This window comes from Apodemus sylvaticus, chromosome 9 (genome assembly GCF_947179515.1).
Source record: "Apodemus sylvaticus chromosome 9, mApoSyl1.1, whole genome shotgun sequence".
In the NCBI taxonomy this organism is placed as follows: Eukaryota; Metazoa; Chordata; class Mammalia; order Rodentia; family Muridae; genus Apodemus; species Apodemus sylvaticus.
Window position 1 is genome coordinate 55,137,105 of NC_067480.1, and position 27,205 is coordinate 55,164,309.

At 38.2% G+C, this 27,205-nt stretch overlaps 1 protein-coding gene across 3 annotated transcripts; it reads right to left on the minus strand.

The window, feature by feature from the left end:
- Positions 1 to 1,797: 1,797 nt before the first annotated feature.
- Positions 1,798 to 26,957, minus strand: Sgo2 (shugoshin 2). 3 transcript variants are annotated; one of them, XM_052192556.1, is made up of 9 exons: positions 26,652 to 26,957; positions 24,548 to 24,673; positions 22,571 to 22,746; positions 21,424 to 21,501; positions 19,836 to 19,921; positions 15,014 to 15,258; positions 11,110 to 13,707; positions 9,346 to 9,496; positions 1,798 to 4,187 (listed from the first exon to the last, which is right to left on the minus strand). In XM_052192556.1, the coding sequence occupies exons 2-9, from the start codon at positions 24,669 to 24,671 to the stop codon at positions 4,172 to 4,174; spliced, it is 3,474 nt and encodes a 1,157-aa protein (XP_052048516.1). In that variant the 5' UTR covers positions 24,672 to 24,673; positions 26,652 to 26,957; the 3' UTR covers positions 1,798 to 4,171. The 3 variants fall into 3 exon arrangements, with proteins under 3 accessions (XP_052048516.1, XP_052048517.1, XP_052048515.1); XM_052192555.1 differs by lacking the exon at positions 1,798 to 4,187 and having other exon boundaries at positions 9,203 to 9,496; XM_052192557.1 differs by lacking the exons at positions 22,571 to 22,746; positions 26,652 to 26,957 and having other exon boundaries at positions 24,548 to 24,611.
- Positions 26,958 to 27,205: the final 248 nt, after the last annotated feature.

Sequence of the window (27,205 nt, forward strand, 5' to 3'; positions counted from 1 at the left end):
ATATAATAAATATTAAAAATTTAAGCTATTTTCTTTATTTTGTCCATAAATCTATTTAAGAACAAGAACATCAGTATTATAGAACCAGTAAAACTGGTGAAGGTTTAAGACTTCTTTACAAATCCTTTTATCCACGCAGCACATGCTGCTGAAGATGCAGACTGAACATTCTAGCAGTGGGCAACTGTGGTAACAAAAGGTAGGGGTTGGACTAATTACACCTAGATATCTGGGACACCTCTGAAGAAGGGCAGTGTTCAGTCTTTGCCAATACCTCAGGAGAGGGGCTTTCAAGACCCGGGCTTGAGATTTCTAAAGAGGGGTGCAAGGAAGGAGTCTTGTGAAAAGATAGGCTGTGGCCTCTGACAGAGATGCCCGACTGCAGACTGGAGCATTAGGCTGATCCCGGATGCTGAAGCTAGCTGGTAACTACAGTCAACTGGCACTGTTGGGCCAAATGCAGTTACTAAGGTGAAACTCCCAGAAAGTGTGAGCAGTAAGGAAGGAGCAGAGCCCTTTCTTTCTCTGCTTCTCTCCTCTAGTGCCCTCTAGACAAGAGTTCAGCTAGCAAAGAACAGAACATTTCCGTCTTGGCAAGTGTCAAGTGACAGAGTTGAGACAATGGCTGCTATGCATTAAAAAGTGGACTTTAGCCAGGCGTAGTAGTTCACACTTGTAATTCCAGCTCCCAGAGGCCAAGATAGGGATATCATGTTTGAAGCCAGCATATTTCAAACCACCCTAGCTACATGATGATAGCCTCTTTCAAAGCAAAAGGCTAAAACACACAAGGTTCCAGTGCACTGACAAATATTCCTAGACCTGTGTGTGTGCATGTGTGTGTGTGGGGGGGGGGTGGGCTCACGCACACAAAAAACATCTCTCTCTCTTGCCAGGCCCCTTTAGTCTTTAGCAATGCAGGGTCTTAGAAGGTCTTTTGTTATTTCTCCCTGTTCTTCAGTAAAACATAATTTTGTTAATGGCTAAGTGCAGGCTAACTTCTTAGGAAAAAGATCTCAAACTCACTAACCAGTAACATTTCTCTAGACTTAAAGAGTCTATGTTTCTGGTCTTCAGACTTGTCAAACAGAGGGCCAAACCATTTGCTGGTCTTGTTAAATACAGGCGAAACAGTGGCTAACTTGCAGGGGAAAGTGTTTACGTGTACTCACCCAGGCTTATGTTTCCAGCATCTGGTTCCCTAGCTGGTGGCCCTATTTCAGCAGACAGGTCTATCGGACAAAGCAGATCACAGGACCCTAATCTGCCTGCTTCCTTTCTCTGCCACAAGTCCCAGCACTCATACCCATCTGCCTGGCAGGGACAAGCCACCACGGATCAACCCTCTTTCCACTTTTAAGGGGTTCTAGCAGGTGTTTGGCTATTAATGGTGAAAAAGAAACCAACGTTTCTTTTATTTAAAGAATATAGGGAATGGCCTAAGAGATGAAACTTTAGCTGCTTTATCAAGATCTTCTGCCAAAGAGAAAACATACCCAGGATGAAGACTGCCCAGAATATATGCATATAGGACAACCCTGCCTCCTCTGCTCCCACCCTTCCTGTCCTGCCCTCTTGCCCCTCCCTCTCTCCCTTTAAAGCCGAGTCCCTAAAGTTGGTCTTTGTCTTGGGAGATGAATGCTTTTGTTTATCACCTTCCAAAGTGAGGTGCCAACTTCACTTCTTGAGCAAACTTCTTTTTCACCAACTCATGGCTTTGGGCAAGGAACTTGTATTAATCATAGAATCACAAAAAATAGGGTCAGATAGCTTGGTTGAAGAAGTATGTCTAGAAAATATTGTTCAAAGCAACAGGGTTTATTAATCAACATACAAACATCAGTAATCTTCACATATGTAAACAGTAAATTAGGAGAACTGAAGAGAAAGCCTTGCTTGTGTCAACCCCATAGAAGGACAAAGTGCCTAATGATAAATTTATTATAAGATTTGCAAAACCTATGAGGAAAGCACTGACATTCTAAAGAGAATTAAGTCATAAAATGACATACAAGTGAACAAAAGGAAAATCAACAATCGACACACATGGAAACACAACACTAAAAACTTCAAATCAGTAAATAGGTGTGTGTTCAATAGATCACTTGAGAAATAGTAAAATATTACTGGTATACTTCACACCATACATAAACTCTCTATTAGTCTGAAATTTAAATGTAGGACTCACAAAGATGGCTCAATGGGCAAAAAGCAAACATGATGACTTGAGTTCTGTCCTGGGATCCTCATGATGAAAGGAGAGAACAGACCCTCCACATGTTCTGTAGCATGTATGCATGTATGCACACAATTTAAAAAAATTAAAAAATTAAAACCGTGGGTACTTTTATAACTCAGAAACTTTTTTTTTTTAAGTATAATGAAACTCTACCAAAAGTAGAAACAAGAAAGAGACTGGCTATAAAATATGAAGTAATTTTCATGGGAGAGATAAATAAAAGAAAAATCTCATGGAAGGTAGGGAAAAAAAGCAACAAAAAATATCTTGTCAGAGGAACTCCAGGAGGTCAGAAGTCCTAAACAGTATTCCTGAAGCATGAGCAGACTGTCAGGGAGGCAACTCTCCCCACAGTGTAAACGCTCCTCTGACAAGGCCGTCAACCTCCATTGCACAAGCAGGGTGGTGTGTTCTTGTGTTTTAGCAGTCAAGATGGCATCCTTAATGTTAAGAAGAATTCTGTGCCTTGTTCTCCTGCAATAAACAGGTCTCAAACCTGTCATCCTAAGACAGTTCAAGGACTACTTCAAGTGCTCATGAACAGATTAGTGGGCCTATCCCTTTATTAGGCAGAAATTATCTAAGAAAGTGTTTATACCTCCATCAGCTAAAGCTTGCCTAATTGTGACTGTGGGAAACTATGTAGTGGGCTCAGACATAAGGACTATTACTTAATAATGATAATGATAATAATAATAATAATAATAATAATAAATGGAAATGGGCTAAAGACAGCTCAGTTCATGGTCTTATGGAGGACCCAAATTGAGTTCCTAGCAACCATGCCAGATGGTTCACAACCTCTTATAACTCCAGCTCTAGAGGATTCATGTACTCTTCTGTGCATATGCCTTACCTGTCTGGGAGTGGTGGCTCGGTGGTTAAAAGCATTTGCTGCATTTCCAGTGGATCTGAGCTTGGTTCCAACCACTCACACTGGCCTGTAAGTCAAGCTCCTGTGGCTCTCTTACCTACACAGACGGTATTCCCATGGCATTCACACACACACACACACACACACACACACACACACACACACACACACACACACACACACTTAAATGTCTGAAAAGCTAGGGTACTAGCTACTTTTCTGGTTGCAGGGATGAATACCTGATAAAAAAGTATTTTAAAGGAGTAGGTGTACAGTCTGAAGGGATAAAACCCATCATGGTGGAGAAGCCATGGCAGTGGGAATGTGAGGTGGCCAATCACATTTCAGCAAGTTAGAAAAGAGCAATGTTGGGGACAACCAGTCTTCTCCATTACCTTCTTTACAGCCCCAGTCTGGGATGGTGCTGCGCTTACCACCTTCACTAATCTGGAAAGCTACTCTCAGTATGCCTAGAGTGCATATCTCCTATGTGGCCCGAAATTCTTAGAGATGCTGTTAACCACGACAGCTTCCTCTGTCTCAGTCATCCTGCCATGTGTAACTGAGACAGGCTGCTGCCAAACAAGTGTTCCTAACATAGAATGGTGAGAGGAGCCAGACACATGCTCCAACAATAGATGATTTTCAAATCCTCTATGATCTTCATGTAACTGAATGGCTCAAAAGCAAAACACAAGATAGCATGATATACAAGATAACCAATGCAAGACTATCTATTGATACATTTTACTTGGTTAAAGGAATAGTTGCTTGGTTATATGATTTTGATAGAAATTTAAATCAACAAGTTATGTGATGACCAGTGGTTTTTTTTTTTTTTAAGTTTATTATCTAAGATATAGCTATATTATGCACATAGATCTAGCAATAATCCAAGAAAGGTCAAACAAAAACAAAAACAAAAACAGAACACTTCTTCATGTACAAAACTCAACCAACCGAATCCTTCTTTGTTTCATGTCCTTCTTAGGCTTCTGTTCTGACGTGTGCATTGAGAACTCAGAAAAACTAGGATCCGTATCTACTTCACCTTGACTTCATCTTCTCATCTTGCTGCAAAAGAAAAGAAAATTTCTAGTAATCAGTTTCCCTAGACACAGCTTTGCCACATGGGTGAGGTGTGACCTTTCAAGTATTCAGTATTCAGCACCCATGACTATATATCTAGTACTTTATTTACAGTAGGCCTCTTTATCCCAGTGAAGTCACACTGGGCATGCTTTTCTGGGATTCACCGTTTTCATTCACCGTCTTAGGCACCTTCAAGCCTCTCCTTCACAGGCACTCAGTGCATACTCTGGCTGCAGCTGCAACTGTTTCTGCTGGAACCTCAAGCACTTGCACATGGGCGGAGGATTGTAGTATGTTTTCTGTGAACTAGATACTCATTTCCCTCAGAACTGTACCTGTGGGAAATGCATGAGCCAGAGAAGGTGTTCTCCAGAAAATATTCACTTTGCTTCTTACAACAAAAGGAAAACTACAATTTATGGGTTTCTTATACTCCATTCTTAACTCAAGTCTTTATACTTTCCTGATATTACAGATTCCAACTGAAATCTGAATAAAGGCTTGGTTTTAATTATACATTCTAGAATATTAGTTTTGTCTCACACATTCAGGAATACAGTTACTTCTTGGGGCTGAGGTCAGTGGGAACTTATTTTTAGGTTATGGTTCTATTGAGAGAGTAGCTCAACATTATTGAAAGGATCTGCATTAGACTTCATACCAGCCAAGTCCCAGGATATTCATTCTGACCCTTGACCCTAAGGCTGAGAATGTTAAGTCAAGCTTTGTTAACTACCCTTTAGGGTTCCTGCTCACTTCTCTCTGGGCTGAGCCCCTTTTTACATTCATATTAGCCAAGAAACACATTAAGTTTACTTTGGTTTTTAGCATTTCATCAGGAGAGGGCTGATCCATCCTCCTAGTACCCAGTGCTCCAGGTGGCACAGAATCCCTTCTCTACATTGTGTGTGCATGCACATGCGCATGTGTAAGAGGTTATGTTTTTTGGCTGAAATGTATACATACAGTCTCTGAACTAAAATGGCAGAAAGAAGGGCTACCTGGGAAGCAGGGTCCCTTCTCTGCTGGAACTCATCTCCAGAGTCATTGACTATACCATTTTGAGTAATTGGACTTGATAAAAAATGTTAAACAAAAAGCACAATATACTCTCAGTATAAGTTATGAATGATGACAACCCAGCTGTCATGTCAGAAGCAGAATACTTCAAGAGCGTCTATTTCAAGTAGAACTCCCACACCCAAGGACTGGAATATAGGAATCATAGGAAGATTAAATAAAGTTTTTTTTTTTAAACGTTTATCTTTTAAGTTGCAAAGTACTGAATATGAAAAGAAGATATTTTAATAGTAAAATCCATAATCTATAATGAATATATAATCATATTTTTACTTTAAATAACAGAGCTATTATCTTTCTGAAACAAAAACTTGATAGAAAAGAGTCACATGGGTACACAGCAACACAGATTTCACTGCAGCACAGTTAGTATAAGAAAGATTGCCAGGCAGTGTGGTGTACACCTTTGATCCCAGCACTTGGGAGGCAGAGGCAGGCGGATTTCTGAGTTCGAGGCCAGCCTGGTCTACAGAGTGAGTTCCAGGACACCCAGGCCTACACAGAGAAACCTTGTCTTGAAAAACCAAAACCAAACCAACCAACCAAACAAACAAAAGAACAGAAAGATCAGGCAGGGAAAAATAAGAGATGAAGATAGAGTGAACCTAGGGATATTACTATGAGAACTGCAAATGCAACAACACCCAGATAGCATTTCTTACCCGCCACTAGCACAAATTAAAAATATGGCAATATTCTGTGTTTTGGAGCATGTGTGTTCCACCACAGTGTAGACAGGAATGACATCAGTACAATGAAGAGAAGCAATTATGTCTGAACCTCGGTGGATTATGAAACCAACTAAACCACAGCAGAAAGAATTATATATAAATCCAGTTGGTAAAATGGTTTTAACAGGGATATGGAATAATAATTCTGAAATTATGTACTAGAATTGAACAAACAAGAAAATATTTTCAGATGAGAACTAGGCTCTTTACTTATTGAGATATTACATATTAAGCAAAGAGGAATGCTAAAATGAACCCTGGAATATTAAATTAAAACTATAATAAAAATGTATCATTTTATTATATATATAATATATACAGAAATATAAAAGTGTATGCCTATGTGAGTGTTGTATAACAATTTCCTCCAGGATTAAAACATTCCACCCTGTGGGAAGCTCCTTAAGCAGTAGGTAAACTCAAAATAGCTCCAGGAAATCACTGAAACTGACCAGATTCACTAGAATAAGCAATAAAAGCTGAGAGTTCTCCTCACACTGAAGGAAGCTGAACTTCAAAGACTCTTAGACAAGCCAAACTTCAAAGACGACTCTGAGATCAGACCAGCTGCCTGGAAGAAGCAGAAACCAGCTGAATTATCTGGAAGAGGTTTAGGTCAACTGAGGCACCAGGAAAGCTCTCTCTCCAGCTTGTTGTGCTACCTGTACGCTGTGCAGTGAGCTCTAGGTTTTCTAGCTTTTGTGAGATGTCACCCGGGTGGGGTATGGTGATACAGTTGTCTTTGAGCCACTCCTGCTCCAGTAAGTAACCTCTCATCCATTAAGTAATTCCAATAAAACTCACTGGTTCAGTAAAGTGGACTTTGGCCTGTTGTGGTTCCCTATTTGCTGTGGATATATGTATGGGTTTTTTCTTCCCAGGAAAGTTTTGCCACACAACACTGGGAAACTAGGATGTATATACACACATATATAGAATATACATATGTATGTATGTATACATATGTGTGTGTGTGTGTGTATCCTAGTGCTCTCTGTGAGAGACCCAAACATAATCCCAGTGCTGTACAGACTATAACAAGGACACTACCCACAATCCCCATCTACTGGCAGTCATGCCTTTACATGCGTCCTTCCAGGAGATTATGAGCAGGAACAGTGATCTGTGTCTAACAATGTAGCATGGGTGAAGGCCACCTCACTTTTGAGAGCACATTTCACTATAAAACACTATTTCGATAAAGGGTTTTGCTGTAGAGTCTTTCCAGAGCTGGCTTTGAGCAAGTAGCCTTGTTGGGAAAGAAGTCCATATAGCATGAGGTGAAAATAGTCGACTAAAGTCCTCTTCTACCCTCATGAGAAGATTCTACCAATAGTGTCTATGAGCAGAGCCTCCAGAGAAGAACTGTGGCACTCTGCGCACAGTCTTAAGAGAAGCTACCCTGAACACCAATTAAGCCATGCCTACATTCTGAAAAAGAATAAATAGTACTATTCTCTAAGCTACTAGATTTATGGTAATGCTGTGTAGCAAGAGGCAGGTAGCACTATAATGTCAGCCATGAGCATTCGTAGGACACAGAATCTGGTTGCTAAACACAATTTTTCAAGCCAAAAAAAAAAAAAAAAAAAATCAGAATTCCTAAGAAGTGTCTGATTCTAGGACCAGGACAGGGAAAGTTGATGACAAACCTGAAACATCTGTGGTGTCAGAAAGTAATGAAATGGTCAAGAGTATGTCTTGCTAAAGGAAATCAGAAGCTATTCTGAAGGGGCTCCTAATACCAAAGGTAGAATCACTTGAATAACAAAGTAAACATAGTAAAGATAGTGTGCAGGGTAAACTACACCTTGAGCTATAATTCCAGTCCTGCCTAATCCTAATGTGGTAATGTGGTAAACTTTGCTAAGAAATGTGTGTGTGTGTGTGTGTGTAGGATAGAGGCCAGATGTCAAAATGCCCAAATCCTTTAGGAAAAGATAAATTTCACATTGCAGAAACCCAGCAGATTTCAACAGTAGCTAAGAGAACAAAGCTAGCCCTATCATGGTAAAGGAACAGACTAACATAATAAATCCTTGGTATGATGCCAGGACATATCTTTCACATGGAATTCATTAAAAAAAATGCATAACTACAGTATGATCATGAGGGAAAAAGGTAAAAACAAACAAACAAACAAACAAAAACCCCAAATCTCAATTTGTGGATATTCTACAAATTAACTGCCTGGTAATCTTCAGGATGCCATGAGAGAAAAAGGAGTAGGAAATGACACAGGTATGATGAGGTTAAAGAGAAGCAAAGCTAAACACAACACAGGGATCTGCTTAGCACTCTAAAGCAGAAAACTGTATTCCCATCTGTGGTATACAGCTGGCCAGTTAGAAGAAAACAATGTAAACAGAGTGACTTTATGGCAATTAAGAAAATTTGAATAGATTAGTCATTAAAGGACAATAAGAATTTATTGATAGTTTTGTGAACTAGAGCCTCATGCGTGCAGGGCAAACTCCACCTTGAGCTGTCCTGCCTAATCCTAATGTGGTAAACTTTGCTAAGCAATGTGTGTGTAGAGTAGAGGTCAATGCCAATGTCCAGATGTGTTCAATTGATTCTTTGAGATAGGGTCTCACTGAAAGGAACTCTCAGATGTGACTAGACTGACTGACCAGCAAGCTCCAGGAACCCCACTGTCTCTCCCTTTCCAGTGCTGGATTCACAGGCACATGCTGTAGTGCCTGACTTTTACATGATTTATGGGTCTGCACTCAGGAAGGGACTCAGGCTTATTCAAGTGCTTTACTGATGAAGCTATTTCTCCAGCATCAGAAAAATCTTATCAATGAAATCACTCAGAGATTTGCTTTAAAAGTACAATAGCTGAATCAAATAGAGCACAATGTTGATAATTATAGAACTGGAGGAGTGGGTAAATTGGGAGAGGACTAGAAGTCTTTCTTCACTACTATCTATCTACAGTTAAAATTTTTTTTTAAAAAATTGTTATTCTTTGGGACCAAAGGAAATATAAAGCACACTGATTTCTCGGGAGCAACACAGGAAATACATGTACGTGAGAGCTATGAAAACGATGGCTGGTAAATTGTATTCAACAAATTAAAAAAAATTATAGTTACCAATTAAAGTTTTAAAAATGACAGTAGTAAGATAGAGATTAAATGAAACTACATTAATTTAAAACTAGAGAAAAAAAAGCAGAAGAACAAGGTTTCATTTTGACCTAATTGTTACCAGGTTCATACTGTGTAACAGATTCATATGAGTCAGTGATATTCAGGAGTGTTCAAATACTAATCCAGGCAACACAGTTCTCACAAGCACATTAACAACACTGCAACACTTGCTTTTTAAGGCTTGGCTCTGCCAGGTTGAGAGGGGTGCACTGTCTTTTCCTTCTCATCAGATATGAAGACTCATCTTCTGACTCATCCTTAGGGTTTGCAGTGTTACTCGAAACAGAAGTGGTATTCATCAAGACCAAGGACGTTCTGCTGCCTAAAAATAATATTGTCACAAATATTTGTACAAGCATATGTAAAGATATGGAAATAAGTATGAGGTCAATACAGTTTACCATTCAAAGTGATCAAATTTTAAAACTTAAAAAATTTAATTTTGAGAGAAAAAGGAGCTAAAATAGAGCAATTGTAAGACATTACTTAGGGGTTTCATTGCTGTGATAAAGACAGTGATCATAAGCAACTTGGAGAGGAAAGGGTTTTCTTCACTCCCAGTTCCACAGCACAGTCCATCACTGAAGGAAATCAAGGCAGGAACCTGGAGGCAGGAGCTGATGCAGAGTGCATGGAGGGTGCTGCTTACTGACCTGCTTCCCATAGATTGCTCAGCTGCTTTCTTATAGAACCCAGGACCAGCAGCCAAAGGATGGCTCTATTCACCAGTGGGCTGGGCCCTTCCACATCAATCACTAATCTGGAAAATTCTTTACAGATTTGCCTACAAGAGGCATTTCTCAACAGAAAGTTGTTCACTGCAATTGATTCTAGTTTGTGTCAGGCTGGCATAAAACTATCTAGGACAGCAATAAAAAGAAAGGTCTTCTATGTTTTATTTCTGAAATCACAGAGGCTCTGTATGGCTCTACTCTTCATAACCTACACAATCTCTGCACATTCATACAAAACATACAGATCTGGATACTCAGTGTGTCAAAGACACCATGAGGGAGACAGAGATGAGTTATTCCTCTAACATACCTACCACCTAGACTCTTGGAATTCTTCTGTTTTGGGTCCCCCTTTTATCTAGACTAGCCTTAGCGTCAAAATTCTAGTGTTCTATAGACATAGTGAAATGTTGGTTCCAAGTAGAAAAACTTCTACATAAGAATGTCTCATGTTATAAAATCTCTGATGACAAAGGAAATCCCCATGACTGAACACTGAGGAGTGAGAGAATCAGTAGTATAGAAATATGATTTCAAGAATGTGTTTAAATATTCACAGATTCAAGTCCATGTACATATGGTAAATGGTGGTTGCCATTTTAGTAGGTTTTTTCCTCTGATTTTATTTGATTATTTATAGCTATTATTTTAAAAACCAGTTAAACAAAAGTAAACACTAATGTTAAAAAAATCTTCCTATCCATTAGTCTAAAGTGCTACCTTCTTGCTATCTTTGCAATTTCCTCTAATCAAAATTTCTCACTATACACCCTTAGCTTAGTGTCTGCTTTTAAAACATTTACCACATACTGTATCTGTTAACCTTTACATTTTTCTAATCCCATTTTATGTAAGCTGCTGAACTGAGCCCCACTTTTATAAAACTTGTCTTCAGTAGAATAAATTCAATACAATTCCCTATACATGCATTTAAACCATTTAATTTCCTCCAAACACATGAAGAGAGGCCTTATCTGCCTAAAGCCATTATTAGATAACTTCATAGTAAAGGCTAACTCAAGTTTTATATTTCAAGTGCCCAAGATATTCAGTGACCTTCTCAATGTACAAACTTTCACTTTTGTTTCTATAGATGATGATATTCACACTATCTTAGATTTTTCACAAAAAAATGCCTGTTTCAACTGAAAATACACCACTGGTTAAGTGAAAAGAATGTAATTCTAGAGCTTCGGCCTACCTGGTCTTGACTTCTGTGTGCCTTCCTTTATCTTTTTATGAGCATCATCCCCTACTTGAAAGATGCATGTACTCGCCAAGGAGGAACTTTCTTCTAGCATCAGATTTTTACTAGAAGAAGAGCTCAAAGGTAGAGACCTCTTACACATACTGTCCAAGGAAGAATTCTGTATGTTAGATGAACATGTCTGAGATAAAGGTTTCAACACCTTTGTACAAAAGTCTGGCTTACTCTTGGCAATCTTCTCATTCTCCAAACAGTTCTCCTTCTCAGACTGTTGGGAGTCAAGGGCCTTAGTGAGGTCAGTGCTGGGTGTTATCTCCGCTGTTCCATGGGTTTCAGAAGAACAACTTAGAGGGGTCTTTCCTTTCTTTGAGTTGGATGTCATTTTACTAACTGCTTTGGCTGGCTGGCTTCCTCCTTTTACCACGCTCACAGACAAGGCATCTCCCAGTGAGCTCACAGTGCTTTGTTTCCGCTTCTTTGGCAGGTTAGCCTTCTCTCCAGGACTAGAAGTTGCTTTATTCGGACCATGCTTTAAGCCAGCATCTAAGGTGACAGACACCTGTGAAGAATCTGTTAGCTGCAAAGTACACCTGTTCTTATCTCCTGTCAAACTGTTCCCTGCTTTACATGATACCTTTTTCTTTGTTTTTTTAACTAGTGTGGAAGGATTTTGAATTGGACCACAATTTTCCTTTTTTTTACTGTTGATTTCCCCAAAGTCACAACTTTTAACATCTTGGCAATCTTTGATAGAGCTTTTAAAGCCATTCCCATCTTCATTAACAGTCTCATATATTTGATTCATTTGAGAAATGATTTCTGATATATTAACCTTCTGACTGAGCTTCTTATTTACTGGGTCAGGAGCACTTCCTCCATCATCTTCATGTATCTGGGTGATTTTAGAAATTATTTCTGTCTTTCGATTTACCTTTTGTTTAAGCTTCTTATCTACTTTTGAATCATCTTGACAAGCAAGTTGCATACTAGGGTCTTGTTTTTCCAACCCTAAGAGCATTTCAGGCTTATAATTACATGACTTTGCACTATCTTTGTTACAAAAAGCAGGCATATCAAACTCACTTAAGTCATTTAAGGTTCCAGGGATGTCTTTATCCATTTGTAGCAAGAAAGACTTATCCTTTTCTGAACAATGAACACCTTTGTCATTACTAAAACAATTCACTCCAGAAATTACTTCTGTCTTGCGATTTATTTTCTGCCTAGGGTTTTTGCTAATTTGGGACTCATTCTGAGCAGGGTATATACCAGCAATTTGCTTGTGCTGATCCAGAACATTCTGGGTCTTATAGTCACATGAGCTTCTGTTGTCCCTTGTGAAAACAAGAGGTATTTCAAATGATTCTGAAGCTTCTAGGTTTCCACTGGTGGTTTCTTTATTTGCTTGGGTTTGGAAGGGAAAGTTGCCTTTTTCTAGGGCATGAATATCTTTATCATTGTCTTCATATATTTGGTTCGTGATAGAAATTATTTTTGTCCTTCGATTTTTCTGCTTAGTCTTATTTATTTTTGTTTGATTTTGTTGAGCATTGACATACTTTTTCAATTCTAACATTGTCTCAGTCTCATTGTCACATACATTTTCATCAGCTTTGATGGAAAGATCGGGTTTATAAAATTCATTTGTAACTTCTAGGTTTTCAGAAGTGGTGTCTTTATCTTCTTGATTTGGAAATAAATTAACTTTTTCTGATTTATGAATCACAAATGTCTGTCGAGAAGGCTTATTTAAATTCTGGTGTAGGGGGTTCTGATACAGATCAAATTTGCCATCTTGAAGGGATTTGACTGAATGTCTGGACAAAGAGTATGCTTCCTTTTGCTCATCTGTCGTATATGTTTGCCTCCTCTTTTTATTTTGAATGTCCTCCTGATCTGAGCTGTTCTGGGGGGTGATTTTCTTCTGCATGTTTACCTGAGATGGCTGTTCAGGATTGGAAATGCAGCTTGGATCTTCTGAATCCCCTGTGCCATCTAGGACACCAGAGCCTCCTTCTGGTCTGGTCTCACTCTTTTCCTCAGCATCTTCTTCTGAACTACCTTTACATTTTCTCTTTGTGCATTCTCTCTTTTTATCAGAGCTTGTACCTTTCACTTTTCTGAAAGTCTCCTTTCTACAATCTGCTTTTTTCTTCTTTTGATTTTTATTGCTTTTTGAAATTGCTACAATCTTGCCTACATCAGTAGCAGTTAACTCCATGTCGGCGTAGTCACACAAAGTTTTCTGCAAGTGGAAGTTATCAGTGTTCTGTACTTGCTCCACGCACTTTGCATTAGGAACACTGGAAGACTCGGAAGGTAAGTCAAGAAAGCACTCTGTATTTCTTTGCGTGTTATTACTGGTTTCATTAGTATCACCATTTATCTCATTATTCCAATTTGATACTGGACTTGAAATCAGTTGGTTATCTAAATTTGTCACATACAGAATGTCTGCAGTTGACGACACACACTTCTTCCTCTTAGTCACATTATCAAGTGATAATTTTTCTAGTCTGAGGCTGGGAGATGGAGCAGTTTCCATCTCACTCAGAGAACTCTTAGGACTTTGATCTGGGTGGCAATGGCTCTCTACAAAATAAAGAAAAACAAAAATAAGTAATAATCTACAGTAAACAATGCAGATACTTAACTGTTTCAGAGAGGACGTGTGACAATTTGTTCTTCTCAGACCCTTATATCATTCAGAATTCATGTTAATAAAAACTAGACTAACTGCTACTCTATTCTACTGTTCTACTATCTACATTAGACTACTCACAGGTCACATTTTACATCTGAAATGCATACTACTGAGCATTCATTCAGCCTCGGTCCCATGATTAGAATGGGTATATACAACAATGGAGCCATTAATTCCTACTTCTAGAGCTGAAGGAGACCATGAACTCAAATAATAGCAGTAACTCTGGTAGGGAGGATACCTAAGACTGTGGAAAGGAAAAATACCATGCTCTAAGCTTAACAATTAGGGTTCTATATTATAGTCTGTTAATACTTAATAAACACGTAAGCACCATAGACTACAGTACAGGATTATCAATCAGGAAGACCATATAACGAAATTAAGCGTCATCATATTTTCTTACTAAGTCATTACTAGAGTTCATTAATACTATGACATTTTCGTTTCTGTTGCTCTGGTAAAATATAGATAATAGCACCCTAAGGGAGAATTTATTTGGTTCATAATTCCGAGTTACAGCCCATCTTTGCAAGGAAGTCAAAGTGGCAGGAACTTGAAGAGGATAGCCACATCCAGAGTCAGGGAAGAGAGCAATGGGTGATAGAAGCTTGTACTCAGCCTGCCTTCTCCACTCTTAAAGTTAAGGATCTCCTGCAAGGAAATGGTGCTACCCACAGTGGACAAGTCTTCCCATCTCAATAAAATCAAGGTAATCCTCCAGTCATGTCCACAAGGCAAACCTGATCCAGACTATCTCTCATTGATCTCTATTTTCTTTCCAGATGATTCTAGACTATATCAGCTTGATAATCAATACTAACCAACATAATCATTAATTGTTTATGAGCTTGAAAAAGTCACTATATCCATCTAGATGAACAGTTTTCATATCCAGTAAAGGAGAAGATGAAACTAAATCTATATAATGGTATTTTCAAATTACAAGCTAAGCAAAATGGGAAGCTTGGTCCTGTTCAGTTTTGGAGATTGCTTCTAGACTAACAGTAATAGGTGCCCATGGATCTGACATTTGTCAGGCTATTTACTTCAAGTTGAAATTTTCACCAGTAGTTTTAAATGGTAGAAGTTAGCAAGTGTAAGTTAGCAATACAAGAGATCTACTAACTGATAAGCTGTTTAGACATTGTTGCCCTTAAGAAAAGCTACATAAAGTTTTAAAAACAATTTTACCATTAGGAAGTATATCAACATTTGAAGTATGTTCTAGATGACCTGAACCACATGTTTTCTGATTATCTTCTTTAGGAAGGAATACTTCCAAATTACATTGCTGTAAGGATAAAGGTTGTCTTGATACGGAAGAGGTACTATCAGGTGATGTCTTTGATGTAGTTCTGTTGTTATTCTTTGTATTCCATTTATCATCAGCACCATCATTATCATTGTCATCATCATTTTCTGAAGTTAATAGAACCCTAAAGGCAAGTGAGAATGAAATAAGAAATCCTGTATTTTACAAAAATCACATAGAAAGAAAAAGATATCACTATACTTATACTAATAATCTGACCATTTAGAAAAAATGGAAAAATTATATGAAAAAAAAAGTAAAAACTTGATAAGTAGAACATAGAGATTATTAAAGAAATAGAATAGGGGCAGGCTGGAGAGATGGTCTAGCAGTTAAGAGCATGTACTACTCTTGCTGAGGACCTGAGTTTGGTTCTAGCACCCATACTAGGCAGCTCACAACTATTTTTAACTTCAACCCTGGGAAGATCAGCCTCTAGTTTTCGCGAGCATCTGCATTCACATGCTTATAAACACAGACACAAGTGCATGCGCACTCGCGCGCGCATGCGCGCACACACATACACACACACGCACACGTACACGCACACAGAGACAATTAAAAATAGTATTTTTTTAAAAAAAAAATGGCATATTCTTAAAACCTCTCTGCATGAAAGCTATAGGCTGAGGTAACGTTTCTTAAGCTCTTAAAGAAAAATAATACCACTTTATAATATGCTTCCTAAATTAGAAAATAATGTTTATCAGTCAGCATAACTAAGATACCTAAACCTGAAAAATAATTGCAACAAAAGAAAATTAATAGCTTTCATTATAATACATATGAAATATACCTTTAAAGCAACAATAATGATTTTGTGATGCAGAGAAGGAATTCAAAAATAGATCATAAAGAGACATGCCTCAGCAGATAAGGTATTTGCCTTGGAAATCCTGATGGCCTGAGTTTAATTCCTAGAACCCACGTAAAAGTGGAAACAGACTCCACCAAGTTGTTTTCTGATCTTCATAGACATGCCATGTATTTGCACCCCTATATACACATCATATGTACACACCCTATATACATATCATGTGTATACCTACACCTACTAATAGTAATTAACCAATTCACTGTATTTTATATGAATAGAAAAAAATGAAAATTCATTATATAAACTAATAAAGGAGTATCTTTTCAATAACAACAAAAAACCTCCCAGCCATGAGTTTTTGAGTTCCCTTTTTCTGAGACAGTCTTATCATATGGAGCAGCTGCTCTTGACTAACTATAATTTGACACTTTAGATGATTGAAAAATGAGAACTAGAAGGAGTCTTTAAAGAAAAGTTAAAAACCTGGCCAAGAAATAAGAAATCTGAATGTTCTAATTTTTAGTAAAAGAAATGGGATATTATGAAAAAGGTTTTGACAAAAAACAAAACAAACAAAACAAAATGAAACAAAACTATAGGCTTAGGGCCAGTGAGATGGCCCATTGGGTTGCCATACAAGTCCAAGGACCAGAATTTGATCCCTAGATCCCACAGTAGAAGGTAAAAAATGACCTCTTCCAAGTTCTGTGGCATGTGTACTCACACCCACCCACCATACCCATATGCATACACAATAATAAACAATGAAGGAATACAAACAAACAAATTGTGGGCTTAGATAACTTCTCCCAAGCTTTTAGTTTGCCTTGAACTTGTGATATTTTGTCTCAGCCTGGAACTTTAATAATCTGACAAGATCTAGAAAATACAAGTGTTCACATCATACCTAACAATGGAAGTACAGTAAGAATGCCTATTGTTATGACTTTTCCAACTTAAACAAGTAGCTATTGCAACAAAGTAAAAAAAAAGAAAAGAGAAATGGCTTGCAAAAGGGAAAGAAAATGGTTCTTATTTACAAATAACAAAAGTATATTCATAGAAAATTCAAGGAGATTGCCCCAATAAGCTGTTAGAATTAACAAGTTCACAGGAAACAGGCCAGTATCTGAAAATTAATTGTATTTGTGCAAGCTAACATCGAGAAGAAAACATAATTTAAGAAACAACTACAAGTGTCCTGAAACATGTCTCTTACCTCTCTTAGGATCAACCAGCTTAAACTTCAGCTGATAATACTTTGCCATGTTAGCCAAAATGTAGTACTACCTCTACCCTTCTGCACTTCTAAATTTTTTTTTTCAGATAAAAAGCTTACCCTAACAGACTGGTACCACATTTAGGCTCCCAAGTTCTTTTTTATGGTCCTGATTAATTAGTTTTGAGATGTCTGTTCAATAAAATATTCTTGCTTAATTGAGATCAGTACTTATATGGTCTGTGTGGCAATTCCTGAACCCCAACAGAAGATAATTCTGTTTCCCACTTTTGGTAGAAAACAGAATAATGACCTTGTAATCAGTAAAGATCAATAAAGGGCCACAGAAAGAATCAGAACATTGGGAGGGAACACACACACATGTACACACACACACACAAACTGAGCTTTATAAAGAACTATTTATCTAAATATCCCAAGGAGACCAAAAAGAAAAGATGCGAGCCAGAGAGAAAATACTTGTTATAGGCAAAATAAAAATTAATACTACTCAAAAGAACACATATGAGCAAGTATTTAACCTCATTTGTCATCAGGGAAGTAAAGATAAAAACTTGAATTTAACACCACTACACACTAAGGATATAGGACAGGAATACTCATACACTGCTGCTAGGACCATACTCCAGAAACAATTTGGTGGTCTATACCAAATAGAATGTGGATTCATTCACCAAGCAGGAGATATCTATATATCTATATGTGGTGGCCTTATCTGTAAGAGATCAAAGCTGGAAACCCAGCAGAGCGGCAGAATGGAGATGCAATGGAATACTACATAGCAATGAGGATGACTTACAGCTACAATATAGATAACTCCTACAAACAATGCTGAGCTAAAGTCAGATTTTTAGAAGTACTTTTTTTTTTTTTTTTTTTTTGAATTTGGTTTTTTCGAGACAGGGTTTCTCTGTGTAGCCCTGGCTGTCCTGGAACTCACTCTGTAGACCAGGCTGGCCTCGAACTCAGAAATCCGCCTGCCTCTGCCTCCCAGAGTGCTGGGATTACAGGCGTGCGCCACCACCGCCCGGCTTAGAAGTACTTTTTGATCATTAGAGGAATCACACAAAATTGATATACGATGCTTTAAGGTCAGAATCCTTAGGTAGGCAGGCACTGGGTGATGATCAGAGAGGAAGCTACAGGGATATATCTGAGATCATGGGTAACTTTTTCTTTTCTTTTTTCCTTTAGGGTCTTCTAGATAAGTTTATATAATGCTGTTTATGTATGAAAACCTGCCTTTAATATGTACAAAATATTTCAAACAAAAATCTCATTAAAGGACATAATGAATTTTTTGTATGACAAACAAATATACTTGATTGTGGTTTTCTGGTTTGTTTATTGAGACAGGGTCTAACTGTGTGTAGTCCAACATGGCCTGAAAATCACTATGTAAGCTCAGGTTGGCCTCAAACTTGTTGAGATTTTACTGCATCAGCCTCCCAAGCACTAAGATTACAGGTTTGCACCACCACATTTGGCTATAAGAAGACATTTGGAACAATAAATGCACAACAGCCAATGAGTTCTTGAAAATATACAGGTATAAGATAATACAACTTACTACTTTAAAAATACACTAATAAAATGTACTGGTACAAAATGGTAACAATACAGATTTAGATAAACCAATGGAACAAACTGGAATAAATAGAAAACGACAGAAATGGCATGACCTGAGGGCTCTTCCCCTCCTGTGGTAAAGACAGTATTTCAAAGATGAATGCCTTACTTAATGTTTTTATTGAAGTGCAAAGTTTCCCCTTAACCAAACTACCCAATGGATAATCACTACTGATGTTTCTTTAAGTAACTTTCTAATTTTCTGCTATGCATTGGAATAGTACACATGCATATACCTACACAAATACAAGATCTTTACACTTAGGCAATTCATGTCTACATATACATTATGTAATATACAGAGGCTGTATACACTTAAAACAAACACAATGAACTTATTCAGTAGATGGAAAGATTCCAGGCACTGCCTAAGTCACTTCACATCTTTCAGCCTCAGGGTCTACTGTCTAACATGTCAGCTTTGAAACTGGGTATGCTTTGATGACTTGTAACCAAGTCAATCAAAAAGGGAAAGAGACTTTAGACAAAAGAGTAGCCAAAATGAGAGGTAATCTCACAGATTAGGACAGTAAGTATACATGATGTTAAAGGTGCAAAGAGTTAATCAGATTTGCTCAGCAAGAAAAAAGACCAGAAGAAATGTAAGTAAAAGTAGCAACTACTACAACCTACTTAGTTTATCTGCATTTGAGGACAGTTTCCTCAGAGTCCTCAAGAGCCAGTTAACAAGACCCAACACATGGTTCCCATTTCCACCTCAAGTAGCACAGCTACAGGCTGACAGAGAGCAATGACTATGTTATGAAGTCTATGCTCTGAGCCAGTGTCAGTCTAGCCCAGGTAACTAAAGGTATACTAAACTGAAGTATAAAATAGAAGTCTATGAAATGTTTAATTCAACAAAGCAACATTACACATTATTTAATTATAAGTCATTATCTATAATTGTTTTTTCTGTTTTTAGAATGAGTAAATAAAACCACTCAAAGCCCAATCTACTATCTTCTATGGCACAAACACATAAGTCAAGCTTAAGCAAGTTTTAAACAATTACCTCGCATATGTCTGATGTGCAGGCTTGCACTGCTTACTGATCCTTTTGTTCTTGTTAGCTGACAGGAGAAAAGAACTTTGATCGAACTATTTTTTGAGTAAAACAAAAAAAAAAATGGTAAGAAATAATCTATTGTATCAGATTTGTCATTAAAATAGCAAATTATACCAGGATACCAAGAGAAACAGAACAACATTCTTGCACTGTGTATGTGTATAGCTGGAAAGTAACTACGGACCCCGTTCATGCCAGCTAACTATTCTCCCACCGAACTACCAGCCTTTACTCTGGGCTTTAACTGGTAAATAATTATAAAAATAAGATTAAAATAGTTCATCCTTCATCATACTTTCTAGTGATAATCACTCCTCATATTCTTGTTAAGCAACCCTTCAAAACTTTCTATAAATAGAAAATCAAAGATATACACTAATATATATACAAGATAGTTATAACTATACATAATTTGTTCATGTCTACTACATATATGTAGCATGAAACACGCATTTGGAAGTTATCAGTACAGATTAGTAATTAAAACAAAGACTGGCAAAATTACCTAACAAGAATGAGTATAGACAGAAAAGAGAAATTTAATAACTAAGTCTTGGGTACTCTGAAACTTAGCAGTTAGGAAGGAAACCAAACAACCAGGCTGAAAGAACAGGCAGAAAATCAGGGAAAGATCTTAGAGTACTGAGAGCCCTAAGATCAGCCTAAGGACCAACCGCTCCCCCTGGGATCTTGTCACCCTAGTGCCACTGGTGACCTATGGAAACACTATAGTGATGTAGAAGTCTAGGGTGTGAATCAAAAGAAAGGAGAATGTGGGAACAAGTCTCTGAAAAAGTACAAATGAGACAGTAACTGAGGAGAGTGTGTTTTTGTTGGTGGTTTCAAGGTGAATTATAATAAGCTTTTTGCATACTGATACAAAATAATCCAAAAAAGAAAAAATATAATGATATAGGAGAAAAAAGTACTCTACACTAACACCAAGGTAACAGCAATAGATAACCCATGTGGCTAGCAATAGGAAATGGTTCAGTGAGTAAGGAATGGGGGAGTGGACCAAATCCTGAGAATGTGTATTACTGACATGAGGGACAAGACCTCAGCCCACAGGATTGGCAAAGTCTTCCTTAGGGGAGGCTCAGAAGAATGGCAAAACTTTCCCCTGACTCATATGGATGATACTGACTCTTATGTATGTCTGTGGTTTATTTTGTGTCACTATTTTAAATGATCTAGAATTTGTATACAATGCCTATTTTCACCTCAATAATTTTTCAATTCTTTTCATTTTAAAATAAATTCTTTTCTAACTTGAAATGTTCCAGTCTTCTAAGACTTTGTTTCTAAATATTTTGGGTGAGTCATGTTCCAAAGAGCAGTTTAATCTATTATTTTAAATCAAAATTAGATTTTAATGAAATAATTTCAATAACCAATTGTAAAGATGATGCAGATTATACATGATTACTGTTATTTCTTTGCACATTTGGATATCTTACACCTTGATACTATTTAATCTTAACTGTCTTTAGAAATGCTAAAAAAATGGCCCTCCCCACATGAATTCACTTACCTCAGAAAGACTGCTCATTTCAATTGCGGTTAACAAATTATTGCTCACATGTGATTCTATTTCTATAAGCTTCTTATTCTGTGCATGGAAAATAAAGACATCTTTTAACTAAGGTTTGAAATTTGTCATGATGATACATTTATAGATAGCATCGGTGTAAGGAAACTCAAATGAAAAATTAAAAAAAGAAAATCTTTTTTTATTCTATTCTTATTCTTTGAGGCAAGTCCTCACACTGTAACCCAAGGTGTTCTAGAACTAACTACATAGTGAGACTGGCTTGAGTTAGTGGCAAGCCTCTTGCCTCAGCTTCTAAACTACTGGGATTACAGACGGGAAATCATGCCTGGTGACTGTTTTCAACTGAGATCACATTAAGCTCAAATGCTACATTAATGTTCACTCAGAACAGCCATGAACACACAGATACACTGAACATTTGACATTAGTTATCAATTTTCTGATATTTTTGTTTTCACATAACTGTATATCACACGGAAAACAAACATAGTTGGTCAGTAATATGAATTAAATCATCAAAGTATTACAGGCCATTTTTTCTATTTTAAACCAATTTCTACTCATTTTAGACTTAAAACTACAAAGAAAGATAACCTCCAATTTTATTTGGCTTGTAGCCAAAGAAATGCTAAAGGAGAACAGAAATATTTGCAGACTCTTTCATGTATGAATGGGCCAAGTTTTGCTTATGGCAAACAACCAAATATTGATCATGGTTTATATCACTGGTTTATAGTACATACAGCATGCATTTAGAGCAAGACTTAAGATGTCTATTCGAGGACTAGAGAGATGGCTCAGCAATTTAGAACACTGGCTGTTCTTCCAGAGGCCCTGAGTTCAATTCCCAGCAACCACATGGCGGCTCATAGCCATCTGAAATGGGATCTGATGCTCCTTTCTTTTCTGGTATGTCTGAAGACAGCTATAGTATACTCATATACAAGATGTCTATTCTATCACCAAGAGGTGTCTATCCTTTAGTATAGACTTACACAGCATACTGATGTTCAATAATTCTCTACAACAACTGAAATTTAAAAAAATTTTTAGAGTTTCTATAGTAATGTAGTTAAATGAGAGTCCAAATTTTAATGGAGAGTCCAAAACAATACAATTTCCATACCAAGTTATTCAGCTTTAATCGAAGAAAGGTATTTTCAAAATTCAGTTTCTCTACTTCTTTCTGTAATTGCATATTTTTGGTAGTAATTCTTCGAGAATTCTCTTTCTCTTTACTAAGAGCCTGAGCTAATGCTCTGTTGTTGTGCTTTAGAGAGATCTTGAAAATAGAAGAATTGTCTGCAAAAATATTTTTAAAAAGTTAACATTCAATTTATATCTTTTATTTCTTTAATAAAATCTCACATTCCTTAGTAAAATAATTTCAGAAAAAAAAGCAGTTTACTTTATAGATATCAAATGATATTCGGAAATGAATGGCAATATATGTACAGTTTTAGAGAAAAAAATGTGCCCAGATTTTGAAACTGAAGAAAGAAAAGCTAGAGAGAAGGCAGAAGCTGAGGTGTGTGCTGGGAACGAGAGCTGAGCTCTGCAGACAGAGCAGCCAACAGTGAGCTGCCCTACAGCCACCTGCGCCCTCTCAACCTTGACAAGGCAAGGTGGGAAGATGACCCCACAGCTCTCACTGGAGACCCACAGGAGGTAGGGCAGCCAATCGGAAAGGTTTGCACAAGTTTCTGTGGCTCCCCAACTCAATAAAATTGCCTGTTCTTCCAAATGCCATTTCTTAAACTTCAAATGAAAGAACTAATTGTCTAGAACCAGTAGGATCTTCACCTCTACCCAAATGATTCTAACTTTTTACTAACTGACCGTACTCTATGTTACTATGATTTAAATTGTTACTGAAACGGTAGCAAAGACATTTCGGTGAGGAGTTTATGATTAAACTAACCTTAAAAGTATTATGTTCCTTTAATATGATTAAATTTTCATAACTTGAATTTAGATTCTACTACATGCCAATAACATACTCCACAGTAACACACACATACAATTGTCTTGGCCTCTTGAGTGCTAAAATTATAGGCATATTCTAACATATCTTACTAAAATAAGTTTTGTTAAATATAATCTTTTTTTCAGATATTCAGAGAGACTTTTGGGGCATCAAAAAAAAGAAAGAATAGCAGGGCAACGACTGTATTGTAAAAAAAATGTAAATAATTTTAAAAAATGAAAAAAAGAAAGAAAGAAAGAAAGAAAGAAAGAAAGAAAGAAAGAAAGGAAGGAAGGAAGGAAGGAAGGAAGGAAGGAAGGAAGGAAAGAATCTGTAAGAAGAGTTCATCTTTTTCATCTTTGGTACAGAGTAGTTTCAGTTGGCTCTCCTTGGCATAACCAATAGAAACAGACCACAACCAGTTTTAGGACATCTAGAAGCTAAACTAACAACATTTTCCTGCTGTTTTCCAAATGGTCCTGACAAATGAAGTAGGAAATAACCATTGCAGAAAGCTGGCTAATTCAGATTTACCTACAGATCCTGGTAGGAGCAATGTCCTGATTTAAAGATACTTAGATATTTTGGCTTTGTCATAAGTCATGGGTGTAGCATCAGCAGGCAGACAGTAGCCAACATGGGCATAAACCATTGAGATATTTTTGGGAGCAATAAAAGCTTATCCTGGGGAGTTTCCCATCTTTATGGGGTTTTGTTGTTGTTGTTTGAGGCTTTATTTGTTATCTGTTTGCCGTCCTAACACCTTACTGCCAGGATTCATAAAATCTCATTTCCAAAGTGCATAGTGCTTTCTTGGTGAACTCTAGCCTATATAAAATCATGTACTACCTACCACACTGATCTTGGCCAAGCACTTCTACATGACTTATCACCTGACTGCCTCAGAATGCAGAGCAAATCTCTTACTCTATTTAGCTCGTTTCTAGAGAAGCCATATTGGGAGGTAGCTGCCTGGGGGCCACACTGCTTACAATTCAGCTATCACCAAGGACAGATTAGCAAAACCATTCAGCTGAATAGCTGAAAGCCACAGACAGAAAAAAGAAAACAGAAAAAGCACCAGCTAATAAAGTAGTCATTTTAGTAGTTTTCTATATTTGCTAAATAGGTACTTACTTAATATTTTTGTTTTGATCTTTGAAGCAAGAGAAACATTCAACTTTGTCTTTGCAATTCTGTCCTTCACTCGTCTCTTAATTCCAGAGGTAACAGAGTCAACTTCTATCCCTGGGTACTCCATTTCTAAAGTGAAAGGAAAAGAAAGATGGGGTGGGTGGGTGGGGGGAGACTACAGCACTGATTAATTAGAGTAAAAACTATCCGGGCGGTGGTGGCGAACGCCTGTAACCCCAGCACTCTGGGAGGCAGAGGCAGGCGGATTTCTGAGTTCGAGGCCAGCCTGGTCTACAGAGTGAGTTCCAGGACAGCCAGGGCTATACAGAGAAACCCTGTCTCGAAAAAAACCAAATCCAAAAAACCAAAACCAAAACCAAAACCAAAACCAAAACCAAAACCAAAACCAATAAATAAATAAAACAAAGAGTAAAAACTGGTAACAACCATTCTAAAGCTCAACCACTATGACTTAAAATATAAAATACACTGCCCACATAAGTATTTGCAAAGCCCTTTGCATAAAAATCTCAAAATATGAATTTATATACTCAGGAGAATTAGTGAATTCCAAAAAGGTAAATACTTTTGTTTTTCCATTCAAACCTATATTATATCTCCATGCCTAGTGGACACAATGGGCTACCAGCAGATGTCAGGGTAGGGTCCCTGCTGTCATGGAAGAAGAGTCCAGTGTGAGGCTGACACTGTTCTGTTACTATGCTATAACCTTAGACAGGCAGGTGGATCTTTATAGAAGCACAAAAGAAATGACACATTCAAGGAGTGGAGAGGGCTGGAAAGATGGGAAATTATAAGCTTTCTTAAGTCTAGAGTTATGGTCTAGACTGGTTAACAAAGTAATAGAAACAGAAAAATAAATAATTAGACCGTTTGACAAAAACAATGACTTTAACACACAAGATATTTAAGAAGTGTTAATGCTATCTAGGCAGAGAAAACAGATCAGAAAAAGCTTCACTGAGGGGCAGGTAATGATGCTGGGCTATGTGCTTAAACGGGGTCAACGCCCCAAACCTATACTCCCTCCACAAGCTTTGAGTCCACAGAACAATCTCAGTATTCTTTTCATGTCCATCACAAAAATCCCTAGGTGCCACATCATCTTTATCTTCCTCACCCTAACTGCCCTCCAATTCTTCATATCCTGTAATCAATCCTATAGTAGGCTACAAAGTGACCTAGTCAGGTACATGCAATTCTCCATCCATACACACGCTGCAGATTTAATGTAAGGATCCAATGATAAGATTCTCATTTATCTAGGCATTTCTAATGCCATCACAAGCATCTTTGCAGAGAAGAAGAGAGATTAGAGCAATGCTGACAAACACAAGTTTCTGTCAATTTTTTTTTTCTGTTGAACTCTTAAAGCCTCTTAGTGCCTGGCACAGAGCAGCTCCTTGGATAAACATTTCTGACAGAAATAAATATGAACACACGAAAGTACTTTTCAGTGGAAAAAATCTGCCCAATGTTTTAATGGTCATGTTTGAAAGCATTGAACAGATGTGGAAAGACAGTTGACAAATAAATGACCGAGAAGATGGCTGTGTGGGGTGTGAATTTCTGCAACAGGGAGGAAATTCACTCCTTAGGAACGCTTCAACATTAAAGTTCAATTGTTCTGAAATTTTGTCCAAAAATAAAAACATAAAACCGCAGGGAAGCAGTCAGGCTAACTGCAGGTTTTCACCTCACGATCTGAGCAGGGAAGCAAGCAGGTAGGCTAACTGCGTATCTTCAACTTTCCCTCCAGTCCAATCCCCCAGTCTCATCCACAGCTTCTGCTGTGATCTCTTCTCATCCTTTGACCCCACTTCCCAGGAGGGAAATAAACAGTTCCTGATAAAATACTCTGCATTCCTCCTCCCGTGGACCCCCTACGCCCTGCCCTAGCGTACAGCACATCTCTCTTCCCAAGTGTCAGCTCCCAATGCCCAGATCCGAGCCAAGCTATCAGCTCTCCATTCGAAACAAGCTAGGCAAAGGCCCTGCCCTGGAGATAACATGCCTATCTACACGCCAGCAACCGGTTCAGGCCTCGCCACAAGGACCTAGATCCCTTTTCCTTCCCGGTACTGACCTGAAAGTTAATAGCGACCCCTCGCTCAGCTAGGGGCTCAAAGTCAGAACGGAGGTTAACGCCCAAGCCGAAGCCGGCTCCGCGTCCCGGCCTTACAAGCCGCCGCGCAGCGGCGAGAACTGTGGCGCCAGGAGGAGCTGCCGAGAAGGGTGCGAGCACCGCAGGCCTCGCCCGCGCCGACTGGCAACCCCTTCAGCTGTGGGCGCCCACACTTGCTTGGAAGTTCGATAATCCGCGAAGCCCAAGATTTATGTTTAAACTCCGCGGCAGTTAGCAGTTAGCGCTCCAGCCAATCAGATTCCGAGATGGCGGCGCTACCCGGAAGTGGAAGGCGGAAGGGGCGGGACGCGCTGAGAGTCGAATGGGCGTGGTTAGGTGAGCGGGGGACCGGGGTGGGCGCTGCATCCTGTGTAAACAGGTTCTCCTTGCGTCTCTGAGCCTCTGGTAGCCATTTCCACCATCTCTGATTGAAAAGGCGATTCGCCACGGAATAAGTGCGACACCCTAAAGGGTCGACGGGCACCTCAAGTCCTTTGCAGGGCTTTGTGTTGTTC